The sequence below is a fragment of the Puntigrus tetrazona genome, chromosome 3, assembly GCF_018831695.1.
Source record: "Puntigrus tetrazona isolate hp1 chromosome 3, ASM1883169v1, whole genome shotgun sequence".
NCBI classification, from domain to species: domain Eukaryota; kingdom Metazoa; phylum Chordata; class Actinopteri; order Cypriniformes; family Cyprinidae; genus Puntigrus; species Puntigrus tetrazona.
This window is the reverse complement of record NC_056701.1, coordinates 2,075,140-2,095,139: the sequence shown is the minus strand read 5'-3', so window position 1 is coordinate 2,095,139 and position 20,000 is coordinate 2,075,140. Positions and strand designations below refer to the sequence as shown.

Here is a 20,000-nt window from a genome sequence, read left to right as displayed (position 1 = left end):
ATAAAGCAGTCGGTGAAATACGTGAAGTTTGATGGAAAAGCAGACTTGTGGCCTTGTCTGAATGGATCTTCTTGTGATTCTGACCTTCACGTGTGTATTCTGAGCCGTACGTGTTGCGTTCATCCTCTTCTGAGCAAAAGTTCAGGAAAAAGCAGAAAGGGAAGGACCAGCGAGCGAAGCATATCTCTGATGAAGCTGATAAAGCGGCCGATGGGTGGTCGAGCGCGAGATGTTGAGCGTGTGGAGGACATTCACCCTGCAAATGAAATAAATCACGGCGTAGGCATATTACGTATCAGTTTTGCGAGGAAATGCTCCTCTGTGCTGGTTTACGGGACTACATTACCCATAATTCTCGGGCGCTCGTTTACAACTGTACGGTTTTTAACTCGCGGCGGTCCCAGGAGATGCGTGTCGTTTCTGTCTGATCGTGTTCAGCTGCTCGGGGTCGCGAGAACGCTAATGCAGAAGGGTTTTTCACCCAACGATGTTAGCGGCTAGTGCTGTATTAACCGTTTACGGTATTTGTGAGCCAGGACCACAGAGCCAGTCGTAAGAGACAGCTTTTTGATATTGAGAACTCTGAGAGCTGAATAAACCAGCTTTCCATTGGTGTGTGTGTGTGTGTGTGTGTGTGTGTGTGTGTGTGTGTGTGTGTTAGCAAAGGACAATATTTGGCCGAGATACAACTATTTGAAAATCTGGAATCTGCGTGTGAAGAAAAAAAAAAAAACCGCCTTTAGAGTTGTTCAAATGAAGTCCTAATCAAAAGTTAAGTTTTTTTTATTCACAGTACGTCGTCTTTACTCAATATCCGAACTATTTTTTGCTATAAAAGAAACCGTGTATGGTTGGCCGCTTCTACACCTCAGCACATATATCCATTTTGGGACCAAACGTGTTTGGTCAGCAGACTTTTCCAGCATCTATGGCCAAGTGTGTTATTAATTGGGCTGCGTTTCCCAAAAGCATCGTAAACCGAAGTGCGTAGCTCCGGTGGTGAAAGCGGTCCGGCTGAGCTTTAGTTTCATAACGGCTAAAGTCGAACTTTCCTTGCTGATAGGGTTCCTCTGCAGCGTTATGTCATAAAACTGGCTTACTATGGGTCACCCGCCCTAGATACGGCGGCTCAACGTAAGAGCGCCCGCCGTGACAAACACGCTCTTTTAAATCTGGATCGGCCAAAGTCCTCCCACGTGGGAATCCTGTTCCTCGCTCAGGGCGTGGAGAGAGCCGAGCACTAAAATAACTCTGGGGCCTGACAGACTCGATGGAGCGCGCCGCCCGAGGAACGCCACGGAGTCACAGGAAACCTTCCCGCCGCTGCGCTGTAACCCGGACGCATTTAGAATTTCAAAAAAAAATTGGCGATTCCAGGTTTGGAAGGCGCAGGAGTTCCAAAGTTGAAAATTCCGAACGGAACTTTCGGAAGCCCCATTGTGAACGTTTTCCAAAATGGGAAGCTTTGGCTTGGTTTTAGCTGCATTCCCGGCCCTTCTGCCCGTGTTTCCCCCGCTTTCCTCTCCTCTGCATGAGAGTCGGAGAGGTCAGGCTCAGAAGCCGTTTCCTGGGATGCCTATTGAAGCCGCTCTCAGGATTGTTTGCGGTTGTGTGTCGCTCTGATCCGGTAGGACCTGTTGCGTCCCTCCCTCTCCTGTGAGCGCGAGCGCTTTGAGACGCGGTGGAGCGTGGGAAGCGCTGTCGGCCATCTTGCGCCTGTTTGGGCTTGCAGTGTTGTGGTTCAGTCGAGCTCGGTGATTGATTGTGTCTCCGGGGCGACTGCGCTAACCTGACACCTGCGTGAGTTCACCCACCTGACCAGTTTCTTCCCGCCAAGAGCCTTTCGTCGACACCGCCAGATCCAAACCACCTAGAGCCATTCGCCGCAGTTGTTTATCGGGCAAAATTAAATTCTGCTTTTTCTTTAACGTTTTTAGCAGACAATAATTCATTGCAATCTGCTGTTTTGGCTTTTATTATATATATATATATATATATATATATATATATATATATATATATATATATATATATATATATATATATATATATATATATATATATATATATATATATATATAAATTTTATTTTATTTTTTTTTAGTATTTATTTTATTATATTTTTTTATTGCCAGTAACACTATTATATAATCAAAATACTTTTTCCAAGTAACTATTAAAATAATCGATCTCTTTTATATTTACAGGATTACAAGATCTAAAAATACCTTTTTAAAAAAAATGAGCTCCTTATGAAAATTAACCATAGATTTATTACAGTAAAAATTTAGTAACTGTTTTTTTTCCATAGTGGTTACCATTTGTATAACAGTTAATTAATTGAGTTAATTTAGCAAAACGATGGTTAATTTGTGGCCACCATGCTATTTATTTTGTTTTTTGGTTTTATTCATTGTAAAAACATCATTTTTGTGAGGTTTCGTAATTTTCGATTGCACTTTTGGTTTTTTACGGTCACCAAAAATATACCTTTTTTTGATTTTATTTAAAAAAAAAGAGGAAAAAATAAAGCAAGCCTGGCCCTGGTAAAAAAGTAGCGATGCAAAATATTAATTATTTTACATAAAAAGTAATGCAATATTGCAGTCAGTGTTGGTGAGTGACCCATTGCAAGTAATGCAAGTTAAATAATAAATTTTTTTTTAAGGTGATGCATTACTTTTAAATTTACAGGAAGTATCTGTTCAACTACTTCAAATAAGTTTTTCACAAAGTGTTGGGGGAAATGCCGATAACCGCAACGCATTACTTTTCTTAAAAGTATCCAAGCAATGCAGTTAGTCGTTTCTTCACGATGCAGCACGATGTTGTAATGTTACATACATAAACTTTTTTTTTCCAGTACCTTTACTTTTACTGTTCCTCGGTGGTGAAAACTCCAAAACATCCAAAATATTAATAGATGCAAATGCAAAGGCTGTATGTTATACGTTTAGCACACTATGCTAACTGTTATGTGGCCTAGCTGCGTAGTTTTATTTGCGTTTAGCGCTGTTTCTCCTGCCGTGACCCGCCGGAGACCCGTACTTTAAACAAGCGCACCATTGTCTAAACACGACTCTGAATGGTGTAATCAACGATGTGTTTCAAGCGTACGGCGCTCGACGCCGCGAGCGTGTGTGTGTGTGTGTGTGTGTGTGTGTGTGAGGGCCTCTGACTGTAATTAGGGGCCGCCGCGGTCATTTCATGTGGCCGCCAGGAGCATGAGCTCACCTTCCTGACGTTTTTCCGTGTTTTACGAGCTGCCGACCTGACTTGTGTTTGGACGTGCCATGCAGACCCAGCATTCCTGAGGACTTGTGTAAGAGAAGCAGGGGAAGGGCTCTGTGGATCTGGTTCTCGTCCGTCGAGGAGCCTCTTCGGCTGCTGTTTGTTTAAGATGCTGAACTCGAGAGACGTCTCCAACCCCGCGCTGACCCTAGCAACCAGTCGAACCCTCTAGAAAATGCATAGCGATGATTTAGAGTGCATTGTCTTCCAAAAAAAGTAAAACCAGTTAGTCCAACTATTTCTTTTGTCAGTGGTGCAACCGAAACAAAACAAACAAAAATCTCTCTCTGTCTCTCTCCCTCTCTCTCTCTCCGTCTCTCTCTCTCTCTCTCTCTCTCTCTCTCTCTCTCTCTCTGTCTCTCTCTCTCTCTCTCTCTCTCTCTCTCTCTCCTCTCTCTCTCTCTCTCTCTCTCTCTCTCTCTCTCTCTCTCTCTCTCTCTCTCTCTCCTCTCTCTCTCTCTCTCTCTCTCTCTCTCTCTCTCTCTCTCTCTCTCTCTCTCTCTGTCTCTCTCTCTCTCTCTCTCTCTCTCTCTCTCTCTCTCTCTCTCTCTCTCTCTCTCTCTCTCTCTCTCTCTCTCTCTCTCTCTCTCTCTGTCTCTGTCTCTCTCTCTCTGTGTCTCTGTCTCTCTCTCTGTCTCTCTCTCTCTCTCTCTCTCTCTCTCTCTCTCTCTCTCTCTCTCTCTCTCTCTCTCTCTCTCTCTCTCTCTCTCTCTGTCTCTCTCTCTCTCTCTCTCTCTCTCTCTCTCTCTGTCTCTCTCTCTCTCTCTCTCTCTCTCTCTCTCTCTCTCTCTCTCTCTCTCTCTCTCTCTCTCTCTCTCTCTCTCTCTCTCTCTCTCTCTCTCTCTCTCTCTCTCTCTCTCTCTGTCTCTCTCTCTCTCTCTCTCTCTCTCTCTCTCTCTCTCTCTCTCTCTCTCTCTCTCTCTCTCTCTCTCTCTCTCTCTCTCTCTCTCTCTCTCTCTCTCTCTCTCTCTCTCTCTCTCTCTCTCTCTCTCTCTCTCTCTCTCTCTCTCTCTCTCTCTCTCTCTCTCTCTCTCTCTCTCTCTCTCTCTCTCTCTCTCTCTCTCTCTCTCTCTCTCTCTCTCTCTCTCTCTCTCTCTCTCTCTCTCTCTCTCTCTCTCTCTCTCTCTCTCTGTCTCTCTCTCTCTCTCTGTCTCTCTCTCTCTCTCTGTCTCTCTCTCTCTCTCTCTCTCTCTCTCTCTCTCTCTCTCTCTCTCTCTCTCTCTCTCTCTCTCTCTCTCTCTCTCTCTCTCTCTCTCTCTCTCTCTCTCTCTCTCTCTCTCTCTCTCTCTCTCTCTCTCTCTCTCTCTCTCTCTCTCTCTCTCTCTCTCTCTCTCTCTCTCTCTCTCTCTCTCTCTCTCTCTCTCTCTCTCTCTCTCTCTCTCTCTCTCTCTCTGTCTCTCTCTCTCTCTCTCTCTCTCTCTCTCTCTGTCTCTCTCTCTGTCTGTATATATATATATATGGATGTATATGTGTATATATACATGTCCTTGCAAAGTTTCTGGTTGTATGTTGTGGAGTCATCAAAATAAAGTGACTGCTAGTTAACATGCACTAACTACAAAGTTAAGTTAACTGTGGACTAATCTGTTCTTTCAAAGGTACAACCTTACATTAAAAGAACATGTACAATAAATAATGTTGCTTGTTTACAAAAGCATGTCTGGTGAGTGTTATATATAATTTTCTCAGACATAAACACATTTCTGTCTAGAACAGCGTACACAAAATAACAAGAATATTTATTAAGAAAATAAACCGAAAAGCCTTTTTGGTAAAGATCGTGCAATCTTCTATTTTCGCCGTCTCGGGGTTTGAAACCAGACCGTTTATAACGACGCCTCTCTCTCTTCTCGCTCCCCCAGCAATCATGTCGGACGCCGACAAGTTCCTGTACGTGGACCGCAACCTGGTCAACAACCCGCTGGCGCAGGCCGACTGGGCCACCAAGAAGCTGGTGTGGGTGCCTTCGGAGCGGCTGGGGTTCGAGCCCGGCTCGGTGAAGGAGGAGCACGGGGATGAGGTGGTGGTGGAGCTGGCCGACTCCGGCAAGAAAGTGCGGGTCAACAAGGACGACATCCAGAAGATGAACCCGCCCAAGTTCAGCAAGGTGGAGGACATGGCCGAGCTCACCTGCCTGAACGAGGCGTCCGTGCTGCACAACCTGAAGGAGAGATACTACTCCGGCCTCATATACGTGAGTCTAGCGCCAAGATGCTGGGGCCTTAGTCGGACTCTTAGACGCTGTGGGGTGATCTAGAGGCTTGGGAAGATCAGCAAAAATGCTTATGATGCATCAAGTTTCGCTTTATATGTTGAATCGTTCCAATAAAAAATTTATGATGCATGTTTACTTCTGTGCATGTAAATACTACGTGTGTGTGTGACGTCATACACATATACACACTACACACTCCGATATTGTTTATTATGGAGGCGATTAATCGCGAATGATGTCGTTATTTTACTATTATTTTTACGTTTACGATAATTTAGTTGTAAATCAAACCTGCTGGAACTCTGCATTACACCTCGATGGACGAATCCAGCGGGGTTTTATTTTTAATTAGATTTTGGGGGAGTGTTTGCTTGAAAAACGCGTGAGGCGGACTTTTATACGCTTACCCTGACAGAACGTTATTATAATGTGTCCTCGTTACGTGCACTTACTATTATTATAATAATATATGATGAATAATTAGATACAAGTAACCCTAAGCATACAGTAAGTGTATGCAGTATATAAATATTGACACCATAACAAGGACACCTTAAAATAAAGTGTAACCGGAGCCGATGGTGTGAGGGAGGCGGGCTGGTATCCCACAATGCCGCGCTCTCGTCGGCTCAGTGGATCTCGTTCGGGGTTTTTTTTACGGGTCAGAGGCTTTGTTTTGAGGAACACGAGAGATTCGACAGCCTTGAGCGGAGATAACAGGGTCTGGGCGACCCGCGAGCGCTCGCTGCCGGTGCTCTAAACAGGAAACGGCAGGAACAATGCGCTCCCGAGGGACAGGAAATGATGCGATTGGGGGTTGGGAGCACGCCTGAGACGAGACATCTGTCCGATCTGAGTCCGATTCGGGCTCATCTGATCCGGTCTCTTTGATCTGAATCTCTCTTGGCGACAAAAACCATTGCATATGTGTTTTTATAAATATGTTTTTTTTTGCAAAAAAAGGATATAAAAGATTACACAATGCATCCATCTGAGGTAACTTCATTATAAAATCTACGAACGGCTCGTGAACAGCTGAAGGGTTTCACTTTGCCTTTTTTGCCAATTTTTTTTTATCACCATGGCAACAAATCCGACCTGCTGAAACCCTGCAGCACGCCGCAAATCCAGCGGGATATTTGATGCCGTTTAGTGTAAGATGCTTCACGTGCACCATGATTTTAGTAAACTTTCAGTAATATTTATCACAGCCTCTAGATAAAAAAGACACTTTCGTCCTAATCAGAAACATTAATCGTGATGCTAGACTGATTTCTGAAGACCATGGTGCAGAAAATGCAGCTTTGATCGCAGGATCAATAGAACACAGCTGAGAGCGAGCGGGAGAGCTCTTTGAGCGTGACGTTCACGTGGAGTGTGTGTCTGTTCTCCGCAGACGTACTCGGGCTTGTTCTGCGTGGTCATCAACCCCTACAAGAACCTGCCCATCTACTCCGAGGAGATCGTGGACATGTACAAGGGCAAGAAACGACACGAGATGCCCCCACACATCTACGCCATCACAGACACGGCCTACAGGAGCATGATGCAGGGTACACACACACACACACACACACACACACACACACACACACACACACACACACAGACACAGACACACACACACACACACACACACACACACACACACACACACACACACACACACACACACACACACACACACACACACACACACACACACACACACACAGACACACACACACACACACACACACACACACAGACACACACACACACACACACACACACACACACACACACACACACACAGACACACACACACACACACACACACACACACACACACACAGACACACACACACACACACACAGACACAGACACACACACACACACACAGACACACACACACACACACACACACACACACACACACACACACACACACACACACACACACACACACACACACACACACACACACACACACACACACACACACACACACACACACACACACACACACAGACACACACACACACACACACACACACACACACACACACACACACACACACACACACACACACACACACACACACACACACACACACACACACACACACACACACACACACACACACACACACACACACACACACACACACACACACACACACACACACACAGAGACACACACACACACACACACAGACACACACACACACACACAGAGAGACACTAAACACACACACACTTCCAGCACCCTGAGATACACACAGATTTAATCAGCTCTTCTTAGAGCAGCACAGAGAAACAGGCTGCCTGCAGGAACAGAGAGAGAGTTATGTTACAAATGCTGCTAAACACTAAACAGTAAGAAGAGACTTTAAGTTCCAATAGAGGAAAAATATATTATATTATATATTAAAATATTATTTTTAATATAGTGAATGTAAAAACTACACATCAGCTGTATTAGTTTTCTTATATATATTTTTTTTTAATTTCTTAAATTACAATTAAATTGCAATTCTACATCCTGTTCTACCTCCTCGACCTATTTTTTAAAAACCATTTACAAATTTATTTACAAATCAAAAAAAAAAAAATCAAATGATCAGTTCGTGTGTTCATAAAATGCCAAAACACATTTCACAATGAAATAATTATTCTTTTTGTTTGTTTTGTTTTAACAGTAATTCTTTCTTGTATCCAAACTTGAATTATACTTTATAATTTAGTTCTGTTTGTTGCATCGATAGTCAATATGAACAAATAGGCATGTTTTATGATAATAATAATAATAATAATAATAATAATTTCTAACAACATTAATAATAATTTTGGGGGTAATAATAATTTTCTTTATTTTTTTTTTTATTATTATTATTTTAAAAAATGCACACGTATTATGGTCTGAGATCTTTTTGTTTTTCCCAGTGTAAAGGTTTATTAGCACGAGGGCCGTTATCTCGCTGGGGTTTTCTGGAAAGGCGGCTCCCTCTCCAGTCACAGGAAGTCAGATACCGACTTCCTGTTTTGTGGTCTGAGCTCTTCCTGATTGAATGGGTGGTACTTTTTTCCGCCTGGAGGACTTCACAGCTAAAACTACTAACCAAGTCTTGACTTTGATGATCTTCAGTCGAACTTCAGCTTGTTTAGTTGCTCGAACGAGAAGAAATAACTCTCTCTGCTTCTGAAATGGTTTCTATTACAGCCGTAATAAATAATGTGATCAAAAAATGATCAAAATAAATTAAAAAATACTCAAAAAATATATACATAAAAATAAATACATCCTGATTTTGAAATAAAATGGAATAAAATCTGCAAAAAATAAAGATAAATAACATAATTTAATATAAGTGTTATTTTCTGCTAAAGGTTTTAAAAAGTCAAAATTATGTCAGTGTTAAATAAATAAATATCAATATAAAATAAACAAATGACTATTTTCTGCCAAAAAACTCATAGCGTAAGATCATTAAAAATATATTATTTTCTCACTCAAGACACTTAAAATACACTCTGCTTTTGACATAAAACGAGAATAAAATCAGTAAAACTAATAAACTCAAACCAAAGTGCATGAAATCACATTCACTGGCCGTTTCACAAAAAACGTCATTTTTTTTGATGCAATTTTCGTATCTCTGTCTCCTCCCACAGACCGCGAGGACCAATCGATTCTCTGCACGTGAGTCACGTTACGGCTCTTTCTGTGACGAGCGTTAGAGACGCGCTGATTTCTCCACTCATCTGTGTGTTTGCGTGTGTTCAGGGGCGAATCAGGAGCCGGAAAGACAGAAAACACCAAGAAGGTCATTCAGTATCTGGCTCACGTGGCCTCGTCCCACAAAACCAAGAAAGACCAGGTTAGTTCTTCAGAGGTTCCTCATTCAGCATCTAGGCGTTCTCCAGCCTGCCTTCGTCTGGGTTCACGTGGTCTTATCAGATCGGGCCGAGCCGGAGGAGTGAGGGATGTTCTTTAACCAGATTCACAAACATTGTGATCCATCAGAGATCGTTAGACCCGCTCCAGTTTAATCCAGCCAGACGAGGATGTCAGGCGTGCACCACAAGCCAAAGATAGCATCAGATTTTAAGATGAGATTTAAAAAAAATAATTAAAAAGTGAAATGAAGTGCTTCCCTTAAAAAAAAAAACTAATCAAAAATTTTTCTTAAAATCCAATTAAAAATCATGCTTTAAAAATGTATGCTTTATTACGTTTATTACCGTACATATTTTTGCACACTGTAAAATACATAAAAATATAACTTAAACCTAAAATAAAAAAAAAATAAATAAATAAATATATATATATATATATATATATATATATATATATATATATATATAATTATTTTATACTTTACTTAATTTCTAATTTATTTTGGCCTTTTTTTGCATATAATTTCAGTCAGAAACTATATTTTAGGATTTCTTTCTTTTTAGCATACGTGTTTCTTGCACATCGTTATGTACTTAAAACACAAATATATAAAACCAATACTTCATTTGATTAAAAGAGCGTTGTTTATTTTGTACTATCAATCCCATCAATCACGTCATTTCGAGCAGATTTAAAACGCATTTATTTTAGCGTACATGTTTTTTTAAATGCACATTAAACCTAAAAATGAAAATGATGTTTTTAATGCTAGGTTTGGGAACAAGGTGGCAGGTTTGATTTGTTTTGATTAAATTTGTTATAAATGAAATCCTCGTTGAATGATTGAGATCGACTAGTTCGGGTTTGGTTGAATGTTTGTCCTCATAATTCATGGAGGCGCCGTGCAGAAGTAAATCCTGCGAGTGTTTTCATGAAAACAAATGAAGTGTTTTGTGGGATTCGGTCCAAATCCGTCCCTGATGTTTCTGTCGGTCATCATCGGCCTGCTCTTTGGCTGTGAGTTGATGGTTTGAGTGTTTTTCTCTTTATACCAACAGAGCAGCTCAGTCCTGTCACATGTGAGTTACATCTCTCCATCTCTCCATCTGTCTCTGTCCGTCTCCTTCACCTCTCTCCGTTATCTCTTCACGATGTTTGGGGGAACGGCCGAAGCCGAGCGCTTCAGACACATGACACCGAGAACCAGATCGGTCCAAGACCGCCTCGTATTTCACCCCGACGTCAAGAGCTTGCGTCGAGAACAAGGCTCGGTTTTTACTGAGTATCATGTCAAAACGCAAAAAACAAACGGCTGAGTTGTTCGTTTGGGTTTAAAGTAGCTTGTTTGGGGTTAAATATGATCGCGGTCATGATAGCTTTCTTCGTGTGATCGTTGGGGCTGAGAATTGAGAAATCACCATTCGGTTTGGTTCACAAACGTCCGCTTTGATATTCATTCATTGGACTATGCAGGCAAACGTGTACAGTGCAAAATAATCATCACAATAATGTGTAAATTACACGCTAGACTCTGTCAGCGGGTATGTAATACGTCCAAGTGATTTGTAAACCGTTTAATGTCTTCGTAATAAACGTAATTATATCACTGAAAGGGTATAATAAGCCTTGGCTACGGTTTTATTTGAAGGCGTCCTTGTTCCAGTGTCATTAAGTGCTGAGTAACGCTAATTAGCTACATGCTATGCGGTTAGGATTGGGTCACTCCTGTAATTTTTCGTTATTAAAATAGTACCTACGTGTAAAATGTTTAACAAGGACGCCCTAAATATAACAGATGCGCGATGTAATGCATGTATTTGACTAAATTTGAGTTTTGGTGGACGTCAGAGAAGGACGGTTGGTCGCGCGGGAATAACCGTCACCACATCGAAGCGCGCCAAAAAACGTTTCGCGATAAAACTGAATTTTAAAGCAGAATTTGAAGGCCGAGTTTCACATCAGAAGTAATTTAGGTAATTCATCAATTGTTTGTGAATGATCAAAATGAGAATTTCCGGTATTTTCAGCCCTTCTTTAGCGATCACGTGTTCGTCTCTCTGTCTCACGTGTCTGAATACCATGGTAAATCTGTACCGTGTTTCTGCGCTCAGGGGGTTTTGGGTTTGGTTTCTGCTGTGTGTGTGTGTGTGTGTGTGTGCGCGCGCCAGTGCATTTAATTCACTAGCCGGGAGAAATCGGCGCGAGCCTCCCGCGGCGGGAATGATGACGCAGCTGGAATGTTCTGGCGCCTTTAACGAGCCGCGCTCCGCGAGAGAACACGTGAAACGGTTTACAGAGGCGCTGCGGGGAAGCTCTCGTGATTAGCCTACATGATTCGAACAAGATGGGGATCGTTTCTGCGTCGGAAGAGGGAACATTTCTGCTTGTTTTAACTTAACAGCAGCCGTCGGCGCGAGTTAAACGCTCGGCGCGCGGGAAATGTTAACTAAATTGTAAAAATGCTTTTCTAGGCGGTGGTTCTTGTAGTGACGTCACTGGCGTGGGTGGGACCTAACGAATGCAATTGCGGTGACTCCGCCCACTAGATGTCGGACCATTTGAAAAAGTAGTTTTGTCTCAGATCAATTGGTGTAAATAACATTTTAACTGAAGAAACTGACGTATAAACGTAACATTTCTGCTTTGAAACCCAATGAGTGTTCTACGTGTTTAGCATTTATTAATATACAATTCTATTTTATTTTATTTTTTTATATTTTTATATTATTTTAATTTTTTGCACGTTTTTGTAATTTGCTTAGATTCTCAATTTAAAAAAAAAAAAATTTGTGTCATTTTGTTGCGTTTTTGCGTTTTATTAGTATTTTTTATATGCCTATATAGTTTATTTCGTTGTTTTAGTACCGTACACGAAACACACATTTGACCTGTTGCGTTTGAAACCATATTAAATTAAAACGTTTTATACTTTTAACTTTTTTAAAACTACTTTTAAAACTGATTCTGGTTCAAGAAACCGTTAAGGGGCTGACGGAGTGAACGTTTGCGTGAGACGGACGAATGAGGGAGTGGTTTGCTCACGGTTGTGTTATTTTCCGGAGGTGACGGGCCGCTCACTTTTGCTGGTGTTTCAGAAATCGGGACGTGCTTGTCTTTGTGTGTTTGTTTCAGCTTGTTTGATCCACTGTGCGCCAGACGCTTGCGATGCTGTGTTTAAAGGCTTTGCTTTTGGCAGTCAGACGTGATCGGCTCCTGGCCGTGGTTCGTTTGATCTGATCTCAGTCGTGGATTGGTGTGTTTTTGAGCGCAGGGTGAGCTGGAGAAACAGCTGCTGCAGGCCAATCCCATCCTCGAAGCCTTCGGCAACGCCAAGACAGTCAAGAACGACAACTCGTCCCGATTCGTAAGACTCCCCGTTACGACAGACGTTTGGCATACAAGTCTGGCTGTGAACACGTGTTATTAATCTTTTGTCTTTTCTGTGTTTTAGGGCAAATTTATCAGAATCAACTTTGACGTTAATGGGTACATCGTCGGAGCCAATATTGAAACCTGTATCTTTTTGAGGCTTTAAAAAATGTTTCAATTGAAATTAAGTCGTTGCCATTTGAATACGGTAATTACAGCTTATTTGCATATTTATTTGCGTGTTTTTGATGACGTATATTGGAGGACTTGCAGACCACAACTAGAGCATGACCTGTTTTTAATAACCACTCGTGAATCTGAAAGAAATAAATAAAAATAAAAATAAACAATATGCTATTATAAAAAATTCGAACATTTTTATTTCAGGGGAAAAGCTATTAATAATAATAAAGGAAGTGCAGAGAAATAAAAATTAAAACTTTTTTTTACTATTTCAATTCCATTTTACAAATACTAAAAAATAAACAAAGAAAAAACTGTTTGTTGGCGATAAATTTTGCCTATTTTATATATTATTTAACATTATACAATTTCTTATTTGCCCTAAGGATATCCGTTTATATTTTTTTTATATTACATTTTTTATGTTAATAGGTTTCAGTGACTCTACATCAAGCACGCAGCATCTGCTAAATGCATAAATACAAAGCAGAAATATCAAATGAAGCATAATTTGAGATGATCAATGAAGACCCAGGCTGTTAAAAGCCTTCATTTTTTTCTGTATGTATCCTGTTGTGTGTCCTTGACTCTGACCGTCAGACCTGCTGGAAAAGTCCCGTGCGATCCGTCAAGCTAAAGAAGAAAGGACCTTCCACATGTTCTACTACATGCTGACCGGCGCTGGAGACAAACTGCGCTGTGAGTCTCCTGCACGGCTTTGGATGCTTATAAATGATTGCAATCTTAGTAATAGTGCGATCAGGCGCTTACGTTGATGAATAAATGTAAATGGTTTCACTCACCAGCTGAACTCTGTCTGGAGGGCTACAATAAGTACCGGTTCCTGTCCAACGGGAACGTGACCATCCCTGGACAGCAGGACCGTGACATGTACCTGGAGACCATGGAGGCCATGAGGATCATGGGCTTCCCTGAGGACGAGCAGATCGGTGAGTACGCAGACCGTGACCGTGTTATCTGCAGCATGTTTGAGGATTTTAATTGTGTGTGTCGCCCCCTGCAGGTCTGTTGAGGGTCATTTCATCTGTTCTACAGCTGGGTAATATGTCCTTCAAGAAGGAACGTCACTCGGACCAGGCCTCCATGCCTGATGATACAGGTAAACACATCATCTTAGCTTTACAAACCTGTCCTTCAGGCCTTGTGCTGTTAATCTGTTGCTCTATAGTAAGCAGCGATAGTTACATGGTCCAAACTGACCAAGAGTTGGTCCAAACTAGTCGAAATTGGTCACTAGCTGGTTCCACTCGGCCAAAAATAGACATCATCTGCTTCAAAATGGTCAGAAAATTTTATTTGCAGTTTCCAGACGGGCCAGAAGTAATCACTGTTCGGTCTGCATGGACACAAATCGTTATTACCAGCCTTTAGCTGGTCCAAATTGGTAAAATAGTAATTTTCCATTACAAGCCGGTCAATTGCTGTTCCAAAGTAGTCGGAAAGTTTATTTGCTGGTCCGAACTCATTGGAAATGATTATTAACTGATCTAAAATGGTAATTTACTGCGACAAGCTGATCACAAATTGCCTATATTTGGTACATATCGGTCAAGAACGGTCATTAGCTGCTTATCTTATATAGCTAGTCATAAATGGTTATTAGTTGGTCAAGAATGTTTATTGAATGATGTAAAATTGGCACAAGCTGGTCTAAACTGGTCAAAAATGGTCGTTAGCTGGAAATGATCATTGGTCTGGCCCAACTTGTCGAAAATGGTCATTAACTGCTATAAGCTAACCAAGAACATCAGTCATTAGCTTGTTCAGCTAGTCAAGAATAGAAATGAGCTTTTCTAAACTGGTTGAAAATAGTCATTAGCATGTGAAAACTGGCCATTATTTGGTTTAAGCAGGATAAAATTACATGCGCTTGTCCGAAATGGTCAGGAGCTGGTTCAAATCGGGCTGAATGATTAACTACCAGCTATTGAGGCTTGGTAGGCAATGGAACATCTTAGTCAGCTAAGGTAGAGAAGGTAAACCAGCAATATGTGTTGATTAGTATTTCTAAATGGCTTTCTCTTCGCATCTCCAGCTGCCCAGAAGGTGTGTCATCTGATGGGCATGAACGTGACCGATTTCACACGCGCCATCCTCTCGCCCCGGATCAAGGTGGGCCGTGACTACGTGCAGAAGGCTCAGACGCAGGAGCAAGCCGAGTTTGCAGTGGAGGCTCTGGCCAAAGCCACGTACGAGAGGATGTTCCGCTGGCTGGTGATGCGCATCAACAAAGCTCTGGATAAGACCAAGCGCCAGGGCGCCTCCTTCATCGGCATCCTGGACATCGCCGGCTTTGAGATCTTCGAGGTACGGCACAGTCCCTCGGCCTCAAGGGTGCTCACTGCATAACTCCCAGCCGTAACTGAGTTTCTGTTCCTCTCCGCAGCTGAACTCGTTCGAGCAGTTGTGCATCAACTACACTAACGAGAAGCTCCAACAGCTCTTCAACCACACCATGTTCATCCTGGAGCAGGAGGAGTACCAGCGCGAGGGCATCGAGTGGAGCTTCATCGACTTCGGCCTCGACCTGCAGCCCTGCATCGACCTCATCGAGAAACCCGTGAGCGTCTCTACACTCCTAGAACCATCGCGTGATCCTAAACGAGCGGTTTTCTTGTTTAAAATTAGGAATCGAGAGCTTGGATATCCGTTGTTTGTCTAGTGATGTAGATAGAAAGGTGGTAGCTGCTTTTACATGGCTTTTAGTTGGTCAAAACTGCTTCAAGTTGGGTAAGAAGGTGGATTTAGCTAGACTACCAGCCAGTGGGGCCAAGGCTGACCTGGAAGACCATCTGAAACATACTAGTTAGAGCAAGTACAGAAGGTAAAGGTAGATTATCTCCAACAGTTGTGTGACTCATAGAAAAACTATGTGACTTTTAATTGAATTGTTTAAAATGTAGATATTTGTCTGATTCTAATGTTTAAGATTGAGTATTGACAACTAGGAATCTCTAAGTTTCATTTCAGTGTCTGATTAGCTCGGTCAAACTGGTCAAAATTGGTTATTAGCTGGACCAAGATGGCCAAAAATAGCCATTAGCTTGATTATCCTGACAAAAATGGTCATTACCTGGTCTTATTTGGAGTGCTCATTAGCTGATCCAACCTGGTACAAATGGTCAATAACTTGTCCAGGTTGGTCAAAAATTTAATTAATTGGACCATTAGCTTGTCAGAACTAATTTGCAATGTCATTAGCTTAGCCAAACTGGTTAAAAATGGTCATTAGCTGGACCAAGCTGGTCAAAAATAGTCATTATGGTTATTAGCTGGTCGTTCAAAGTGCTTATCAGATGGCCTAAACTAATTATTAATGTTATTAGCTGGAAAAATAGGGTCAAAATAGTCATTAGCTTGTCTAAACTGGTTATCAGCTGATCTTAGCTTGTTGAAAATGCTCATTAGCTCAGCCAAACTGGTTAAAAATATTCATTACCTGGGCCAAGATGGTCAAAAATAGTCTAGATATTACTCTGATCCTGATGTATAAAATACTAAATCCAGTTTGAAATCTCAGTTGTGATCTTCTGCTGATGATGAAGACTTTTGATTGTGATGTGTGATGCATGTTTCCAGGCGAGTCCTCCAGGAATCCTGGCTCTCCTGGACGAAGAGTGCTGGTTCCCCAAAGCCACGGACAAGAGCTTTGTGGAGAAGGTCCTGCAGGAGCAGGGGACGCATTCCAAATTCCACAAACCCAAGAAACTGAAGGACGAGGCGGATTTCTGCATCATGCACTACGCCGGAAAGGTGCTGACGTGCTCCTCGGCTGAACCCCCATGAGATTTCACAGCCTCGTTTGTGAACTTTAAACGTCTGTGATTGTGTTTCTCAGGTGGATTACAAGGCGGATGAGTGGCTGATGAAGAACATGGACCCGCTGAACGATAACGTGGCCACTTTGCTCAATCAATCCACCGACAAGTTTGTTTCAGAGCTGTGGAAAGACGGTGAGTCGACAGATCACATTGAATCAGCTCCTAAATGCATAGATTGTGGAGGAAGACTAAAAGCTGAAGAAATATATAGGACACAAGGGCGTGAAGCTTTAAAACTCAACAAAGGAGAACAATGACTAATATATTTACACTCTGGGCACCTTTTTCATGCCGACATGGGTGAAAACTCACTGGATTTGTTCTCTTCTGCTGGTGTTTGGTCCTCTGTTTCTTCCCTTCTCCATCCATCCATACATCCACCCCTTGTTTCACGTCCTCCTGGACCTCTCTACACACCGTCTCCCGTCTGTCCGTCTTTCTCAGAGGTCCAGAACTGTCAGAGAGCTTATTTCTATGAGCGTTTTCCTTTCCTTCATTTAGAGCCAGGTGACATCTTTGTTTTTTTTCTCTCTCTCTCTCTCTCTCACTCCCGTGACGTTCTCTTCCTCCTCCATCTCCATCAGCTGTCCTGCGTGACTGTGTTTCTCTGAGGTGTTGAGATATATCTCTGATATTTCTGCTGTCTCTCCTCTCTGTGTAATATAGTGTGCTTTGGCGCCCCTGCTGTTGGTCTGTGGTACTGCAGAAATGGGTATAAACTGCATGGGTTTGGTTCTGTTCTCACCAGTGAAACATGACCACAGTATGCAGTTACACACACACACACTCACACACAATCACAGGGTCCGAAATTCACTTTAGCCAAACCTCACAATTACTGCTGTATAAACAAATTAGGAAATATAATGTTTTACTCCATTAAAAAAAAAAAATGGTGTACACTTTCCAGTCACTTTCCAAAAATATTTTATAAGTTTATTTATTACCTTTTTAAATGTATTTTGTAATTTAAAATAAATATAATATATAAGGAACTTTTATTTTCTGCCTAAGTTTATAGATAAATCGGTTTCTACAATGTATTTGTGGATGAAAACTTAGATTTTTTGGCTTTGGTAATTGTACTTTTGTTACTTTATTGGCGTGCTTTTATTAAATATTGCTATTTAAGTTTAATATTTTGTTATTTTAAGTTACCTTTTTTTAATTTCGTAATATTTAATTCATATTATCTGTTGAGTTAAGCCAGTAATTTATTTAAATTGGTTTTTATCGCTTAAAAAATTAAAAATACCAAACAAATGACTCGGCGAAGTGAACGTTCACGCTTGCTTTGTGCTGGTTGAGCCTCATTCATGAAACACGGGCAGAATGAGTTGTTCGTGATATTGTTCTGAAATCTGTGTCATTCAGTTCTACTCGTGTCCTCATGAACGAGGCGAGTGTTTATTTTGGACCCTTGAACACGCACCTACATAGAGACGACACACACACACACACACACATGTACGTGTCACCTGCACTGCATTGATTTGGATCATTTTCCCGTGTGTTCCCCCCCACTCTTCACCAGCATCGTGTGTGTGTGTGTGTGTGTGTGTGTCTGTGGTTTGTCACCAGTGCTGACGTGTGTGTGACCCACTGAACCGTGGGTAGTTTTCACATCATGACCAGACTGCATGCCCGAGACGGAGCTCTTTCAGCGCCCTGACTGTCTGTCTCTCTGTGTCTGTCTGTGTCTCAGTGGACCGTATCGTTGGTCTGGATAAGGTGGCCGGCATGTCGGAGCTGCCGGGGGCGTTTAAGACCCGCAAGGGGATGTTTCGCACGGTCGGGCAGCTCTATAAAGAGCAGCTGTCCAAACTCATGGCCACGCTCAGAAACACCAACCCCAACTTCGTCCGCTGCATCATTCCCAACCACGAGAAAAAGGTACCTTGACTGCTCGGCTTTCATGAGTACGTCATGTCTTCCCTAAAAGAAGACCTCTGTTAGCACACTAAGAACGATAGCTATATGAGCTAACTATGTTAGCGTCGAGACCAGTAACTAAATTAGCGTCCACACCAAGAACGATGGCTATTAATACGGTTATAACAATAAGTATGTTAGCATTCGCACCAAGAGACATAACTGGAAAGAATAACTAAAGTAGCATTCACGCTAAGAACAGTAACTATAAAAAGAGCTGTAACGATGTCTGCGTTAGCCTTTATATGATAACTAAAGATCTCAGTAATAACAATATCAACATTCCCACCGAAAAATAGACATGGCTGTATTGGCGCCCACACCAAATACAATAACTATAAAGATTGTGATAACGATAACTACATGAGCGTTCACACCAATGCAGGAGAACTATAAAGATAGCTATAATTGTATTAGCATCCCAAAAAAAAGAGCAATCACTTTAACGATAACCGCGTTAGCGCCCACACCCAGTGCTATAACTGTAAACTTAGCTATAGCAAAAACTATAGTAACGCTCACACCTAGAACAGTAACCATAAAGATGGCTATAATGATAACTATATTAGCATTCATACCAAAAACAATAGCTATAAAGATTGCTTTGACAATATATTAGCATTCACGCAGAGAACAAAAAAAAAACCAGATGGCTGTATTAGTGTCCACGCCAAAAACGATAACTATAAAGGTTGTTTTAATGATAATTATATTAGGATTCGCACAAATAACAATATTAGCGTTAACACTAAGAACGCTAACTGTAAATATAGGTATAAGAGAAACTACATAAGTGTCTGTGTGTGTAAAAATTGCTATAATAGGAACTATGCTAGTGTTCACACGAAGAATGATAGCTATAAAGATATTTCTACAACGATAACTATATTAGCGCCGACAATGTAAGCTATTAAAATGGATATAATATGACTATATTAGTGTTTACACCAATAATGATAACTGTCAAGATAACTATGATGAAACTTTATTGGTGTTCACAAGAACTACAAAGATTGGGCCAACTAATTAGTAATTACTTCGCAAATTGAGCACACAGGACACATTAACCAAAAAAAAACAAACAAACTTAACTTTGGGCTTAATTTGTCCTGAATTCAGCGTGAATGTTTGTTTGGTGTCTCAGGCTGGTAAGTTGGACCCTCACCTGGTTCTGGATCAGCTGCGGTGTAACGGCGTCCTGGAGGGAATCCGTATCTGCAGACAGGGCTTCCCCAACCGCATCGTCTTCCAGGAGTTCAGACAGAGGTTAGCTGCTTTCTCTGAGCG

General features: G+C 41.7%; 1 protein-coding gene across 3 annotated transcripts in view; it reads left to right on the top strand.

Moving 5' to 3' along the window:
- Nucleotides 1-20,000, top strand: part of LOC122341490 (myosin-9-like) — a 45,160-nt gene that overhangs the window by 6,866 nt on the left and 18,294 nt on the right. For 2 of the 3 annotated variants that reach the window (XM_043234880.1, XM_043234881.1), the window contains exons 2-17: nucleotides 5,154-5,485; nucleotides 6,903-7,059; nucleotides 9,162-9,189; nucleotides 9,274-9,367; nucleotides 10,446-10,466; nucleotides 12,659-12,751; nucleotides 12,839-12,902; nucleotides 13,540-13,638; nucleotides 13,746-13,889; nucleotides 13,964-14,059; nucleotides 14,996-15,267; nucleotides 15,347-15,520; nucleotides 16,540-16,713; nucleotides 16,799-16,913; nucleotides 18,487-18,674; nucleotides 19,858-19,979. In XM_043234880.1, coding sequence (XP_043090815.1) covers nucleotides 5,159-5,485; nucleotides 6,903-7,059; nucleotides 9,162-9,189; nucleotides 9,274-9,367; nucleotides 10,446-10,466; nucleotides 12,659-12,751; nucleotides 12,839-12,902; nucleotides 13,540-13,638; nucleotides 13,746-13,889; nucleotides 13,964-14,059; nucleotides 14,996-15,267; nucleotides 15,347-15,520; nucleotides 16,540-16,713; nucleotides 16,799-16,913; nucleotides 18,487-18,674; nucleotides 19,858-19,979 — 2,168 coding nt within the window. In that variant the 5' untranslated portion in view covers nucleotides 5,154-5,158. The remainder of the gene's footprint in view (nucleotides 1-5,153; nucleotides 5,486-6,902; nucleotides 7,060-9,161; nucleotides 9,190-9,273; nucleotides 9,368-10,445; nucleotides 10,467-12,658; nucleotides 12,752-12,838; nucleotides 12,903-13,539; nucleotides 13,639-13,745; nucleotides 13,890-13,963; nucleotides 14,060-14,995; nucleotides 15,268-15,346; nucleotides 15,521-16,539; nucleotides 16,714-16,798; nucleotides 16,914-18,486; nucleotides 18,675-19,857; nucleotides 19,980-20,000) is intronic. The other variant, XM_043234882.1, reaches the window with a different exon arrangement.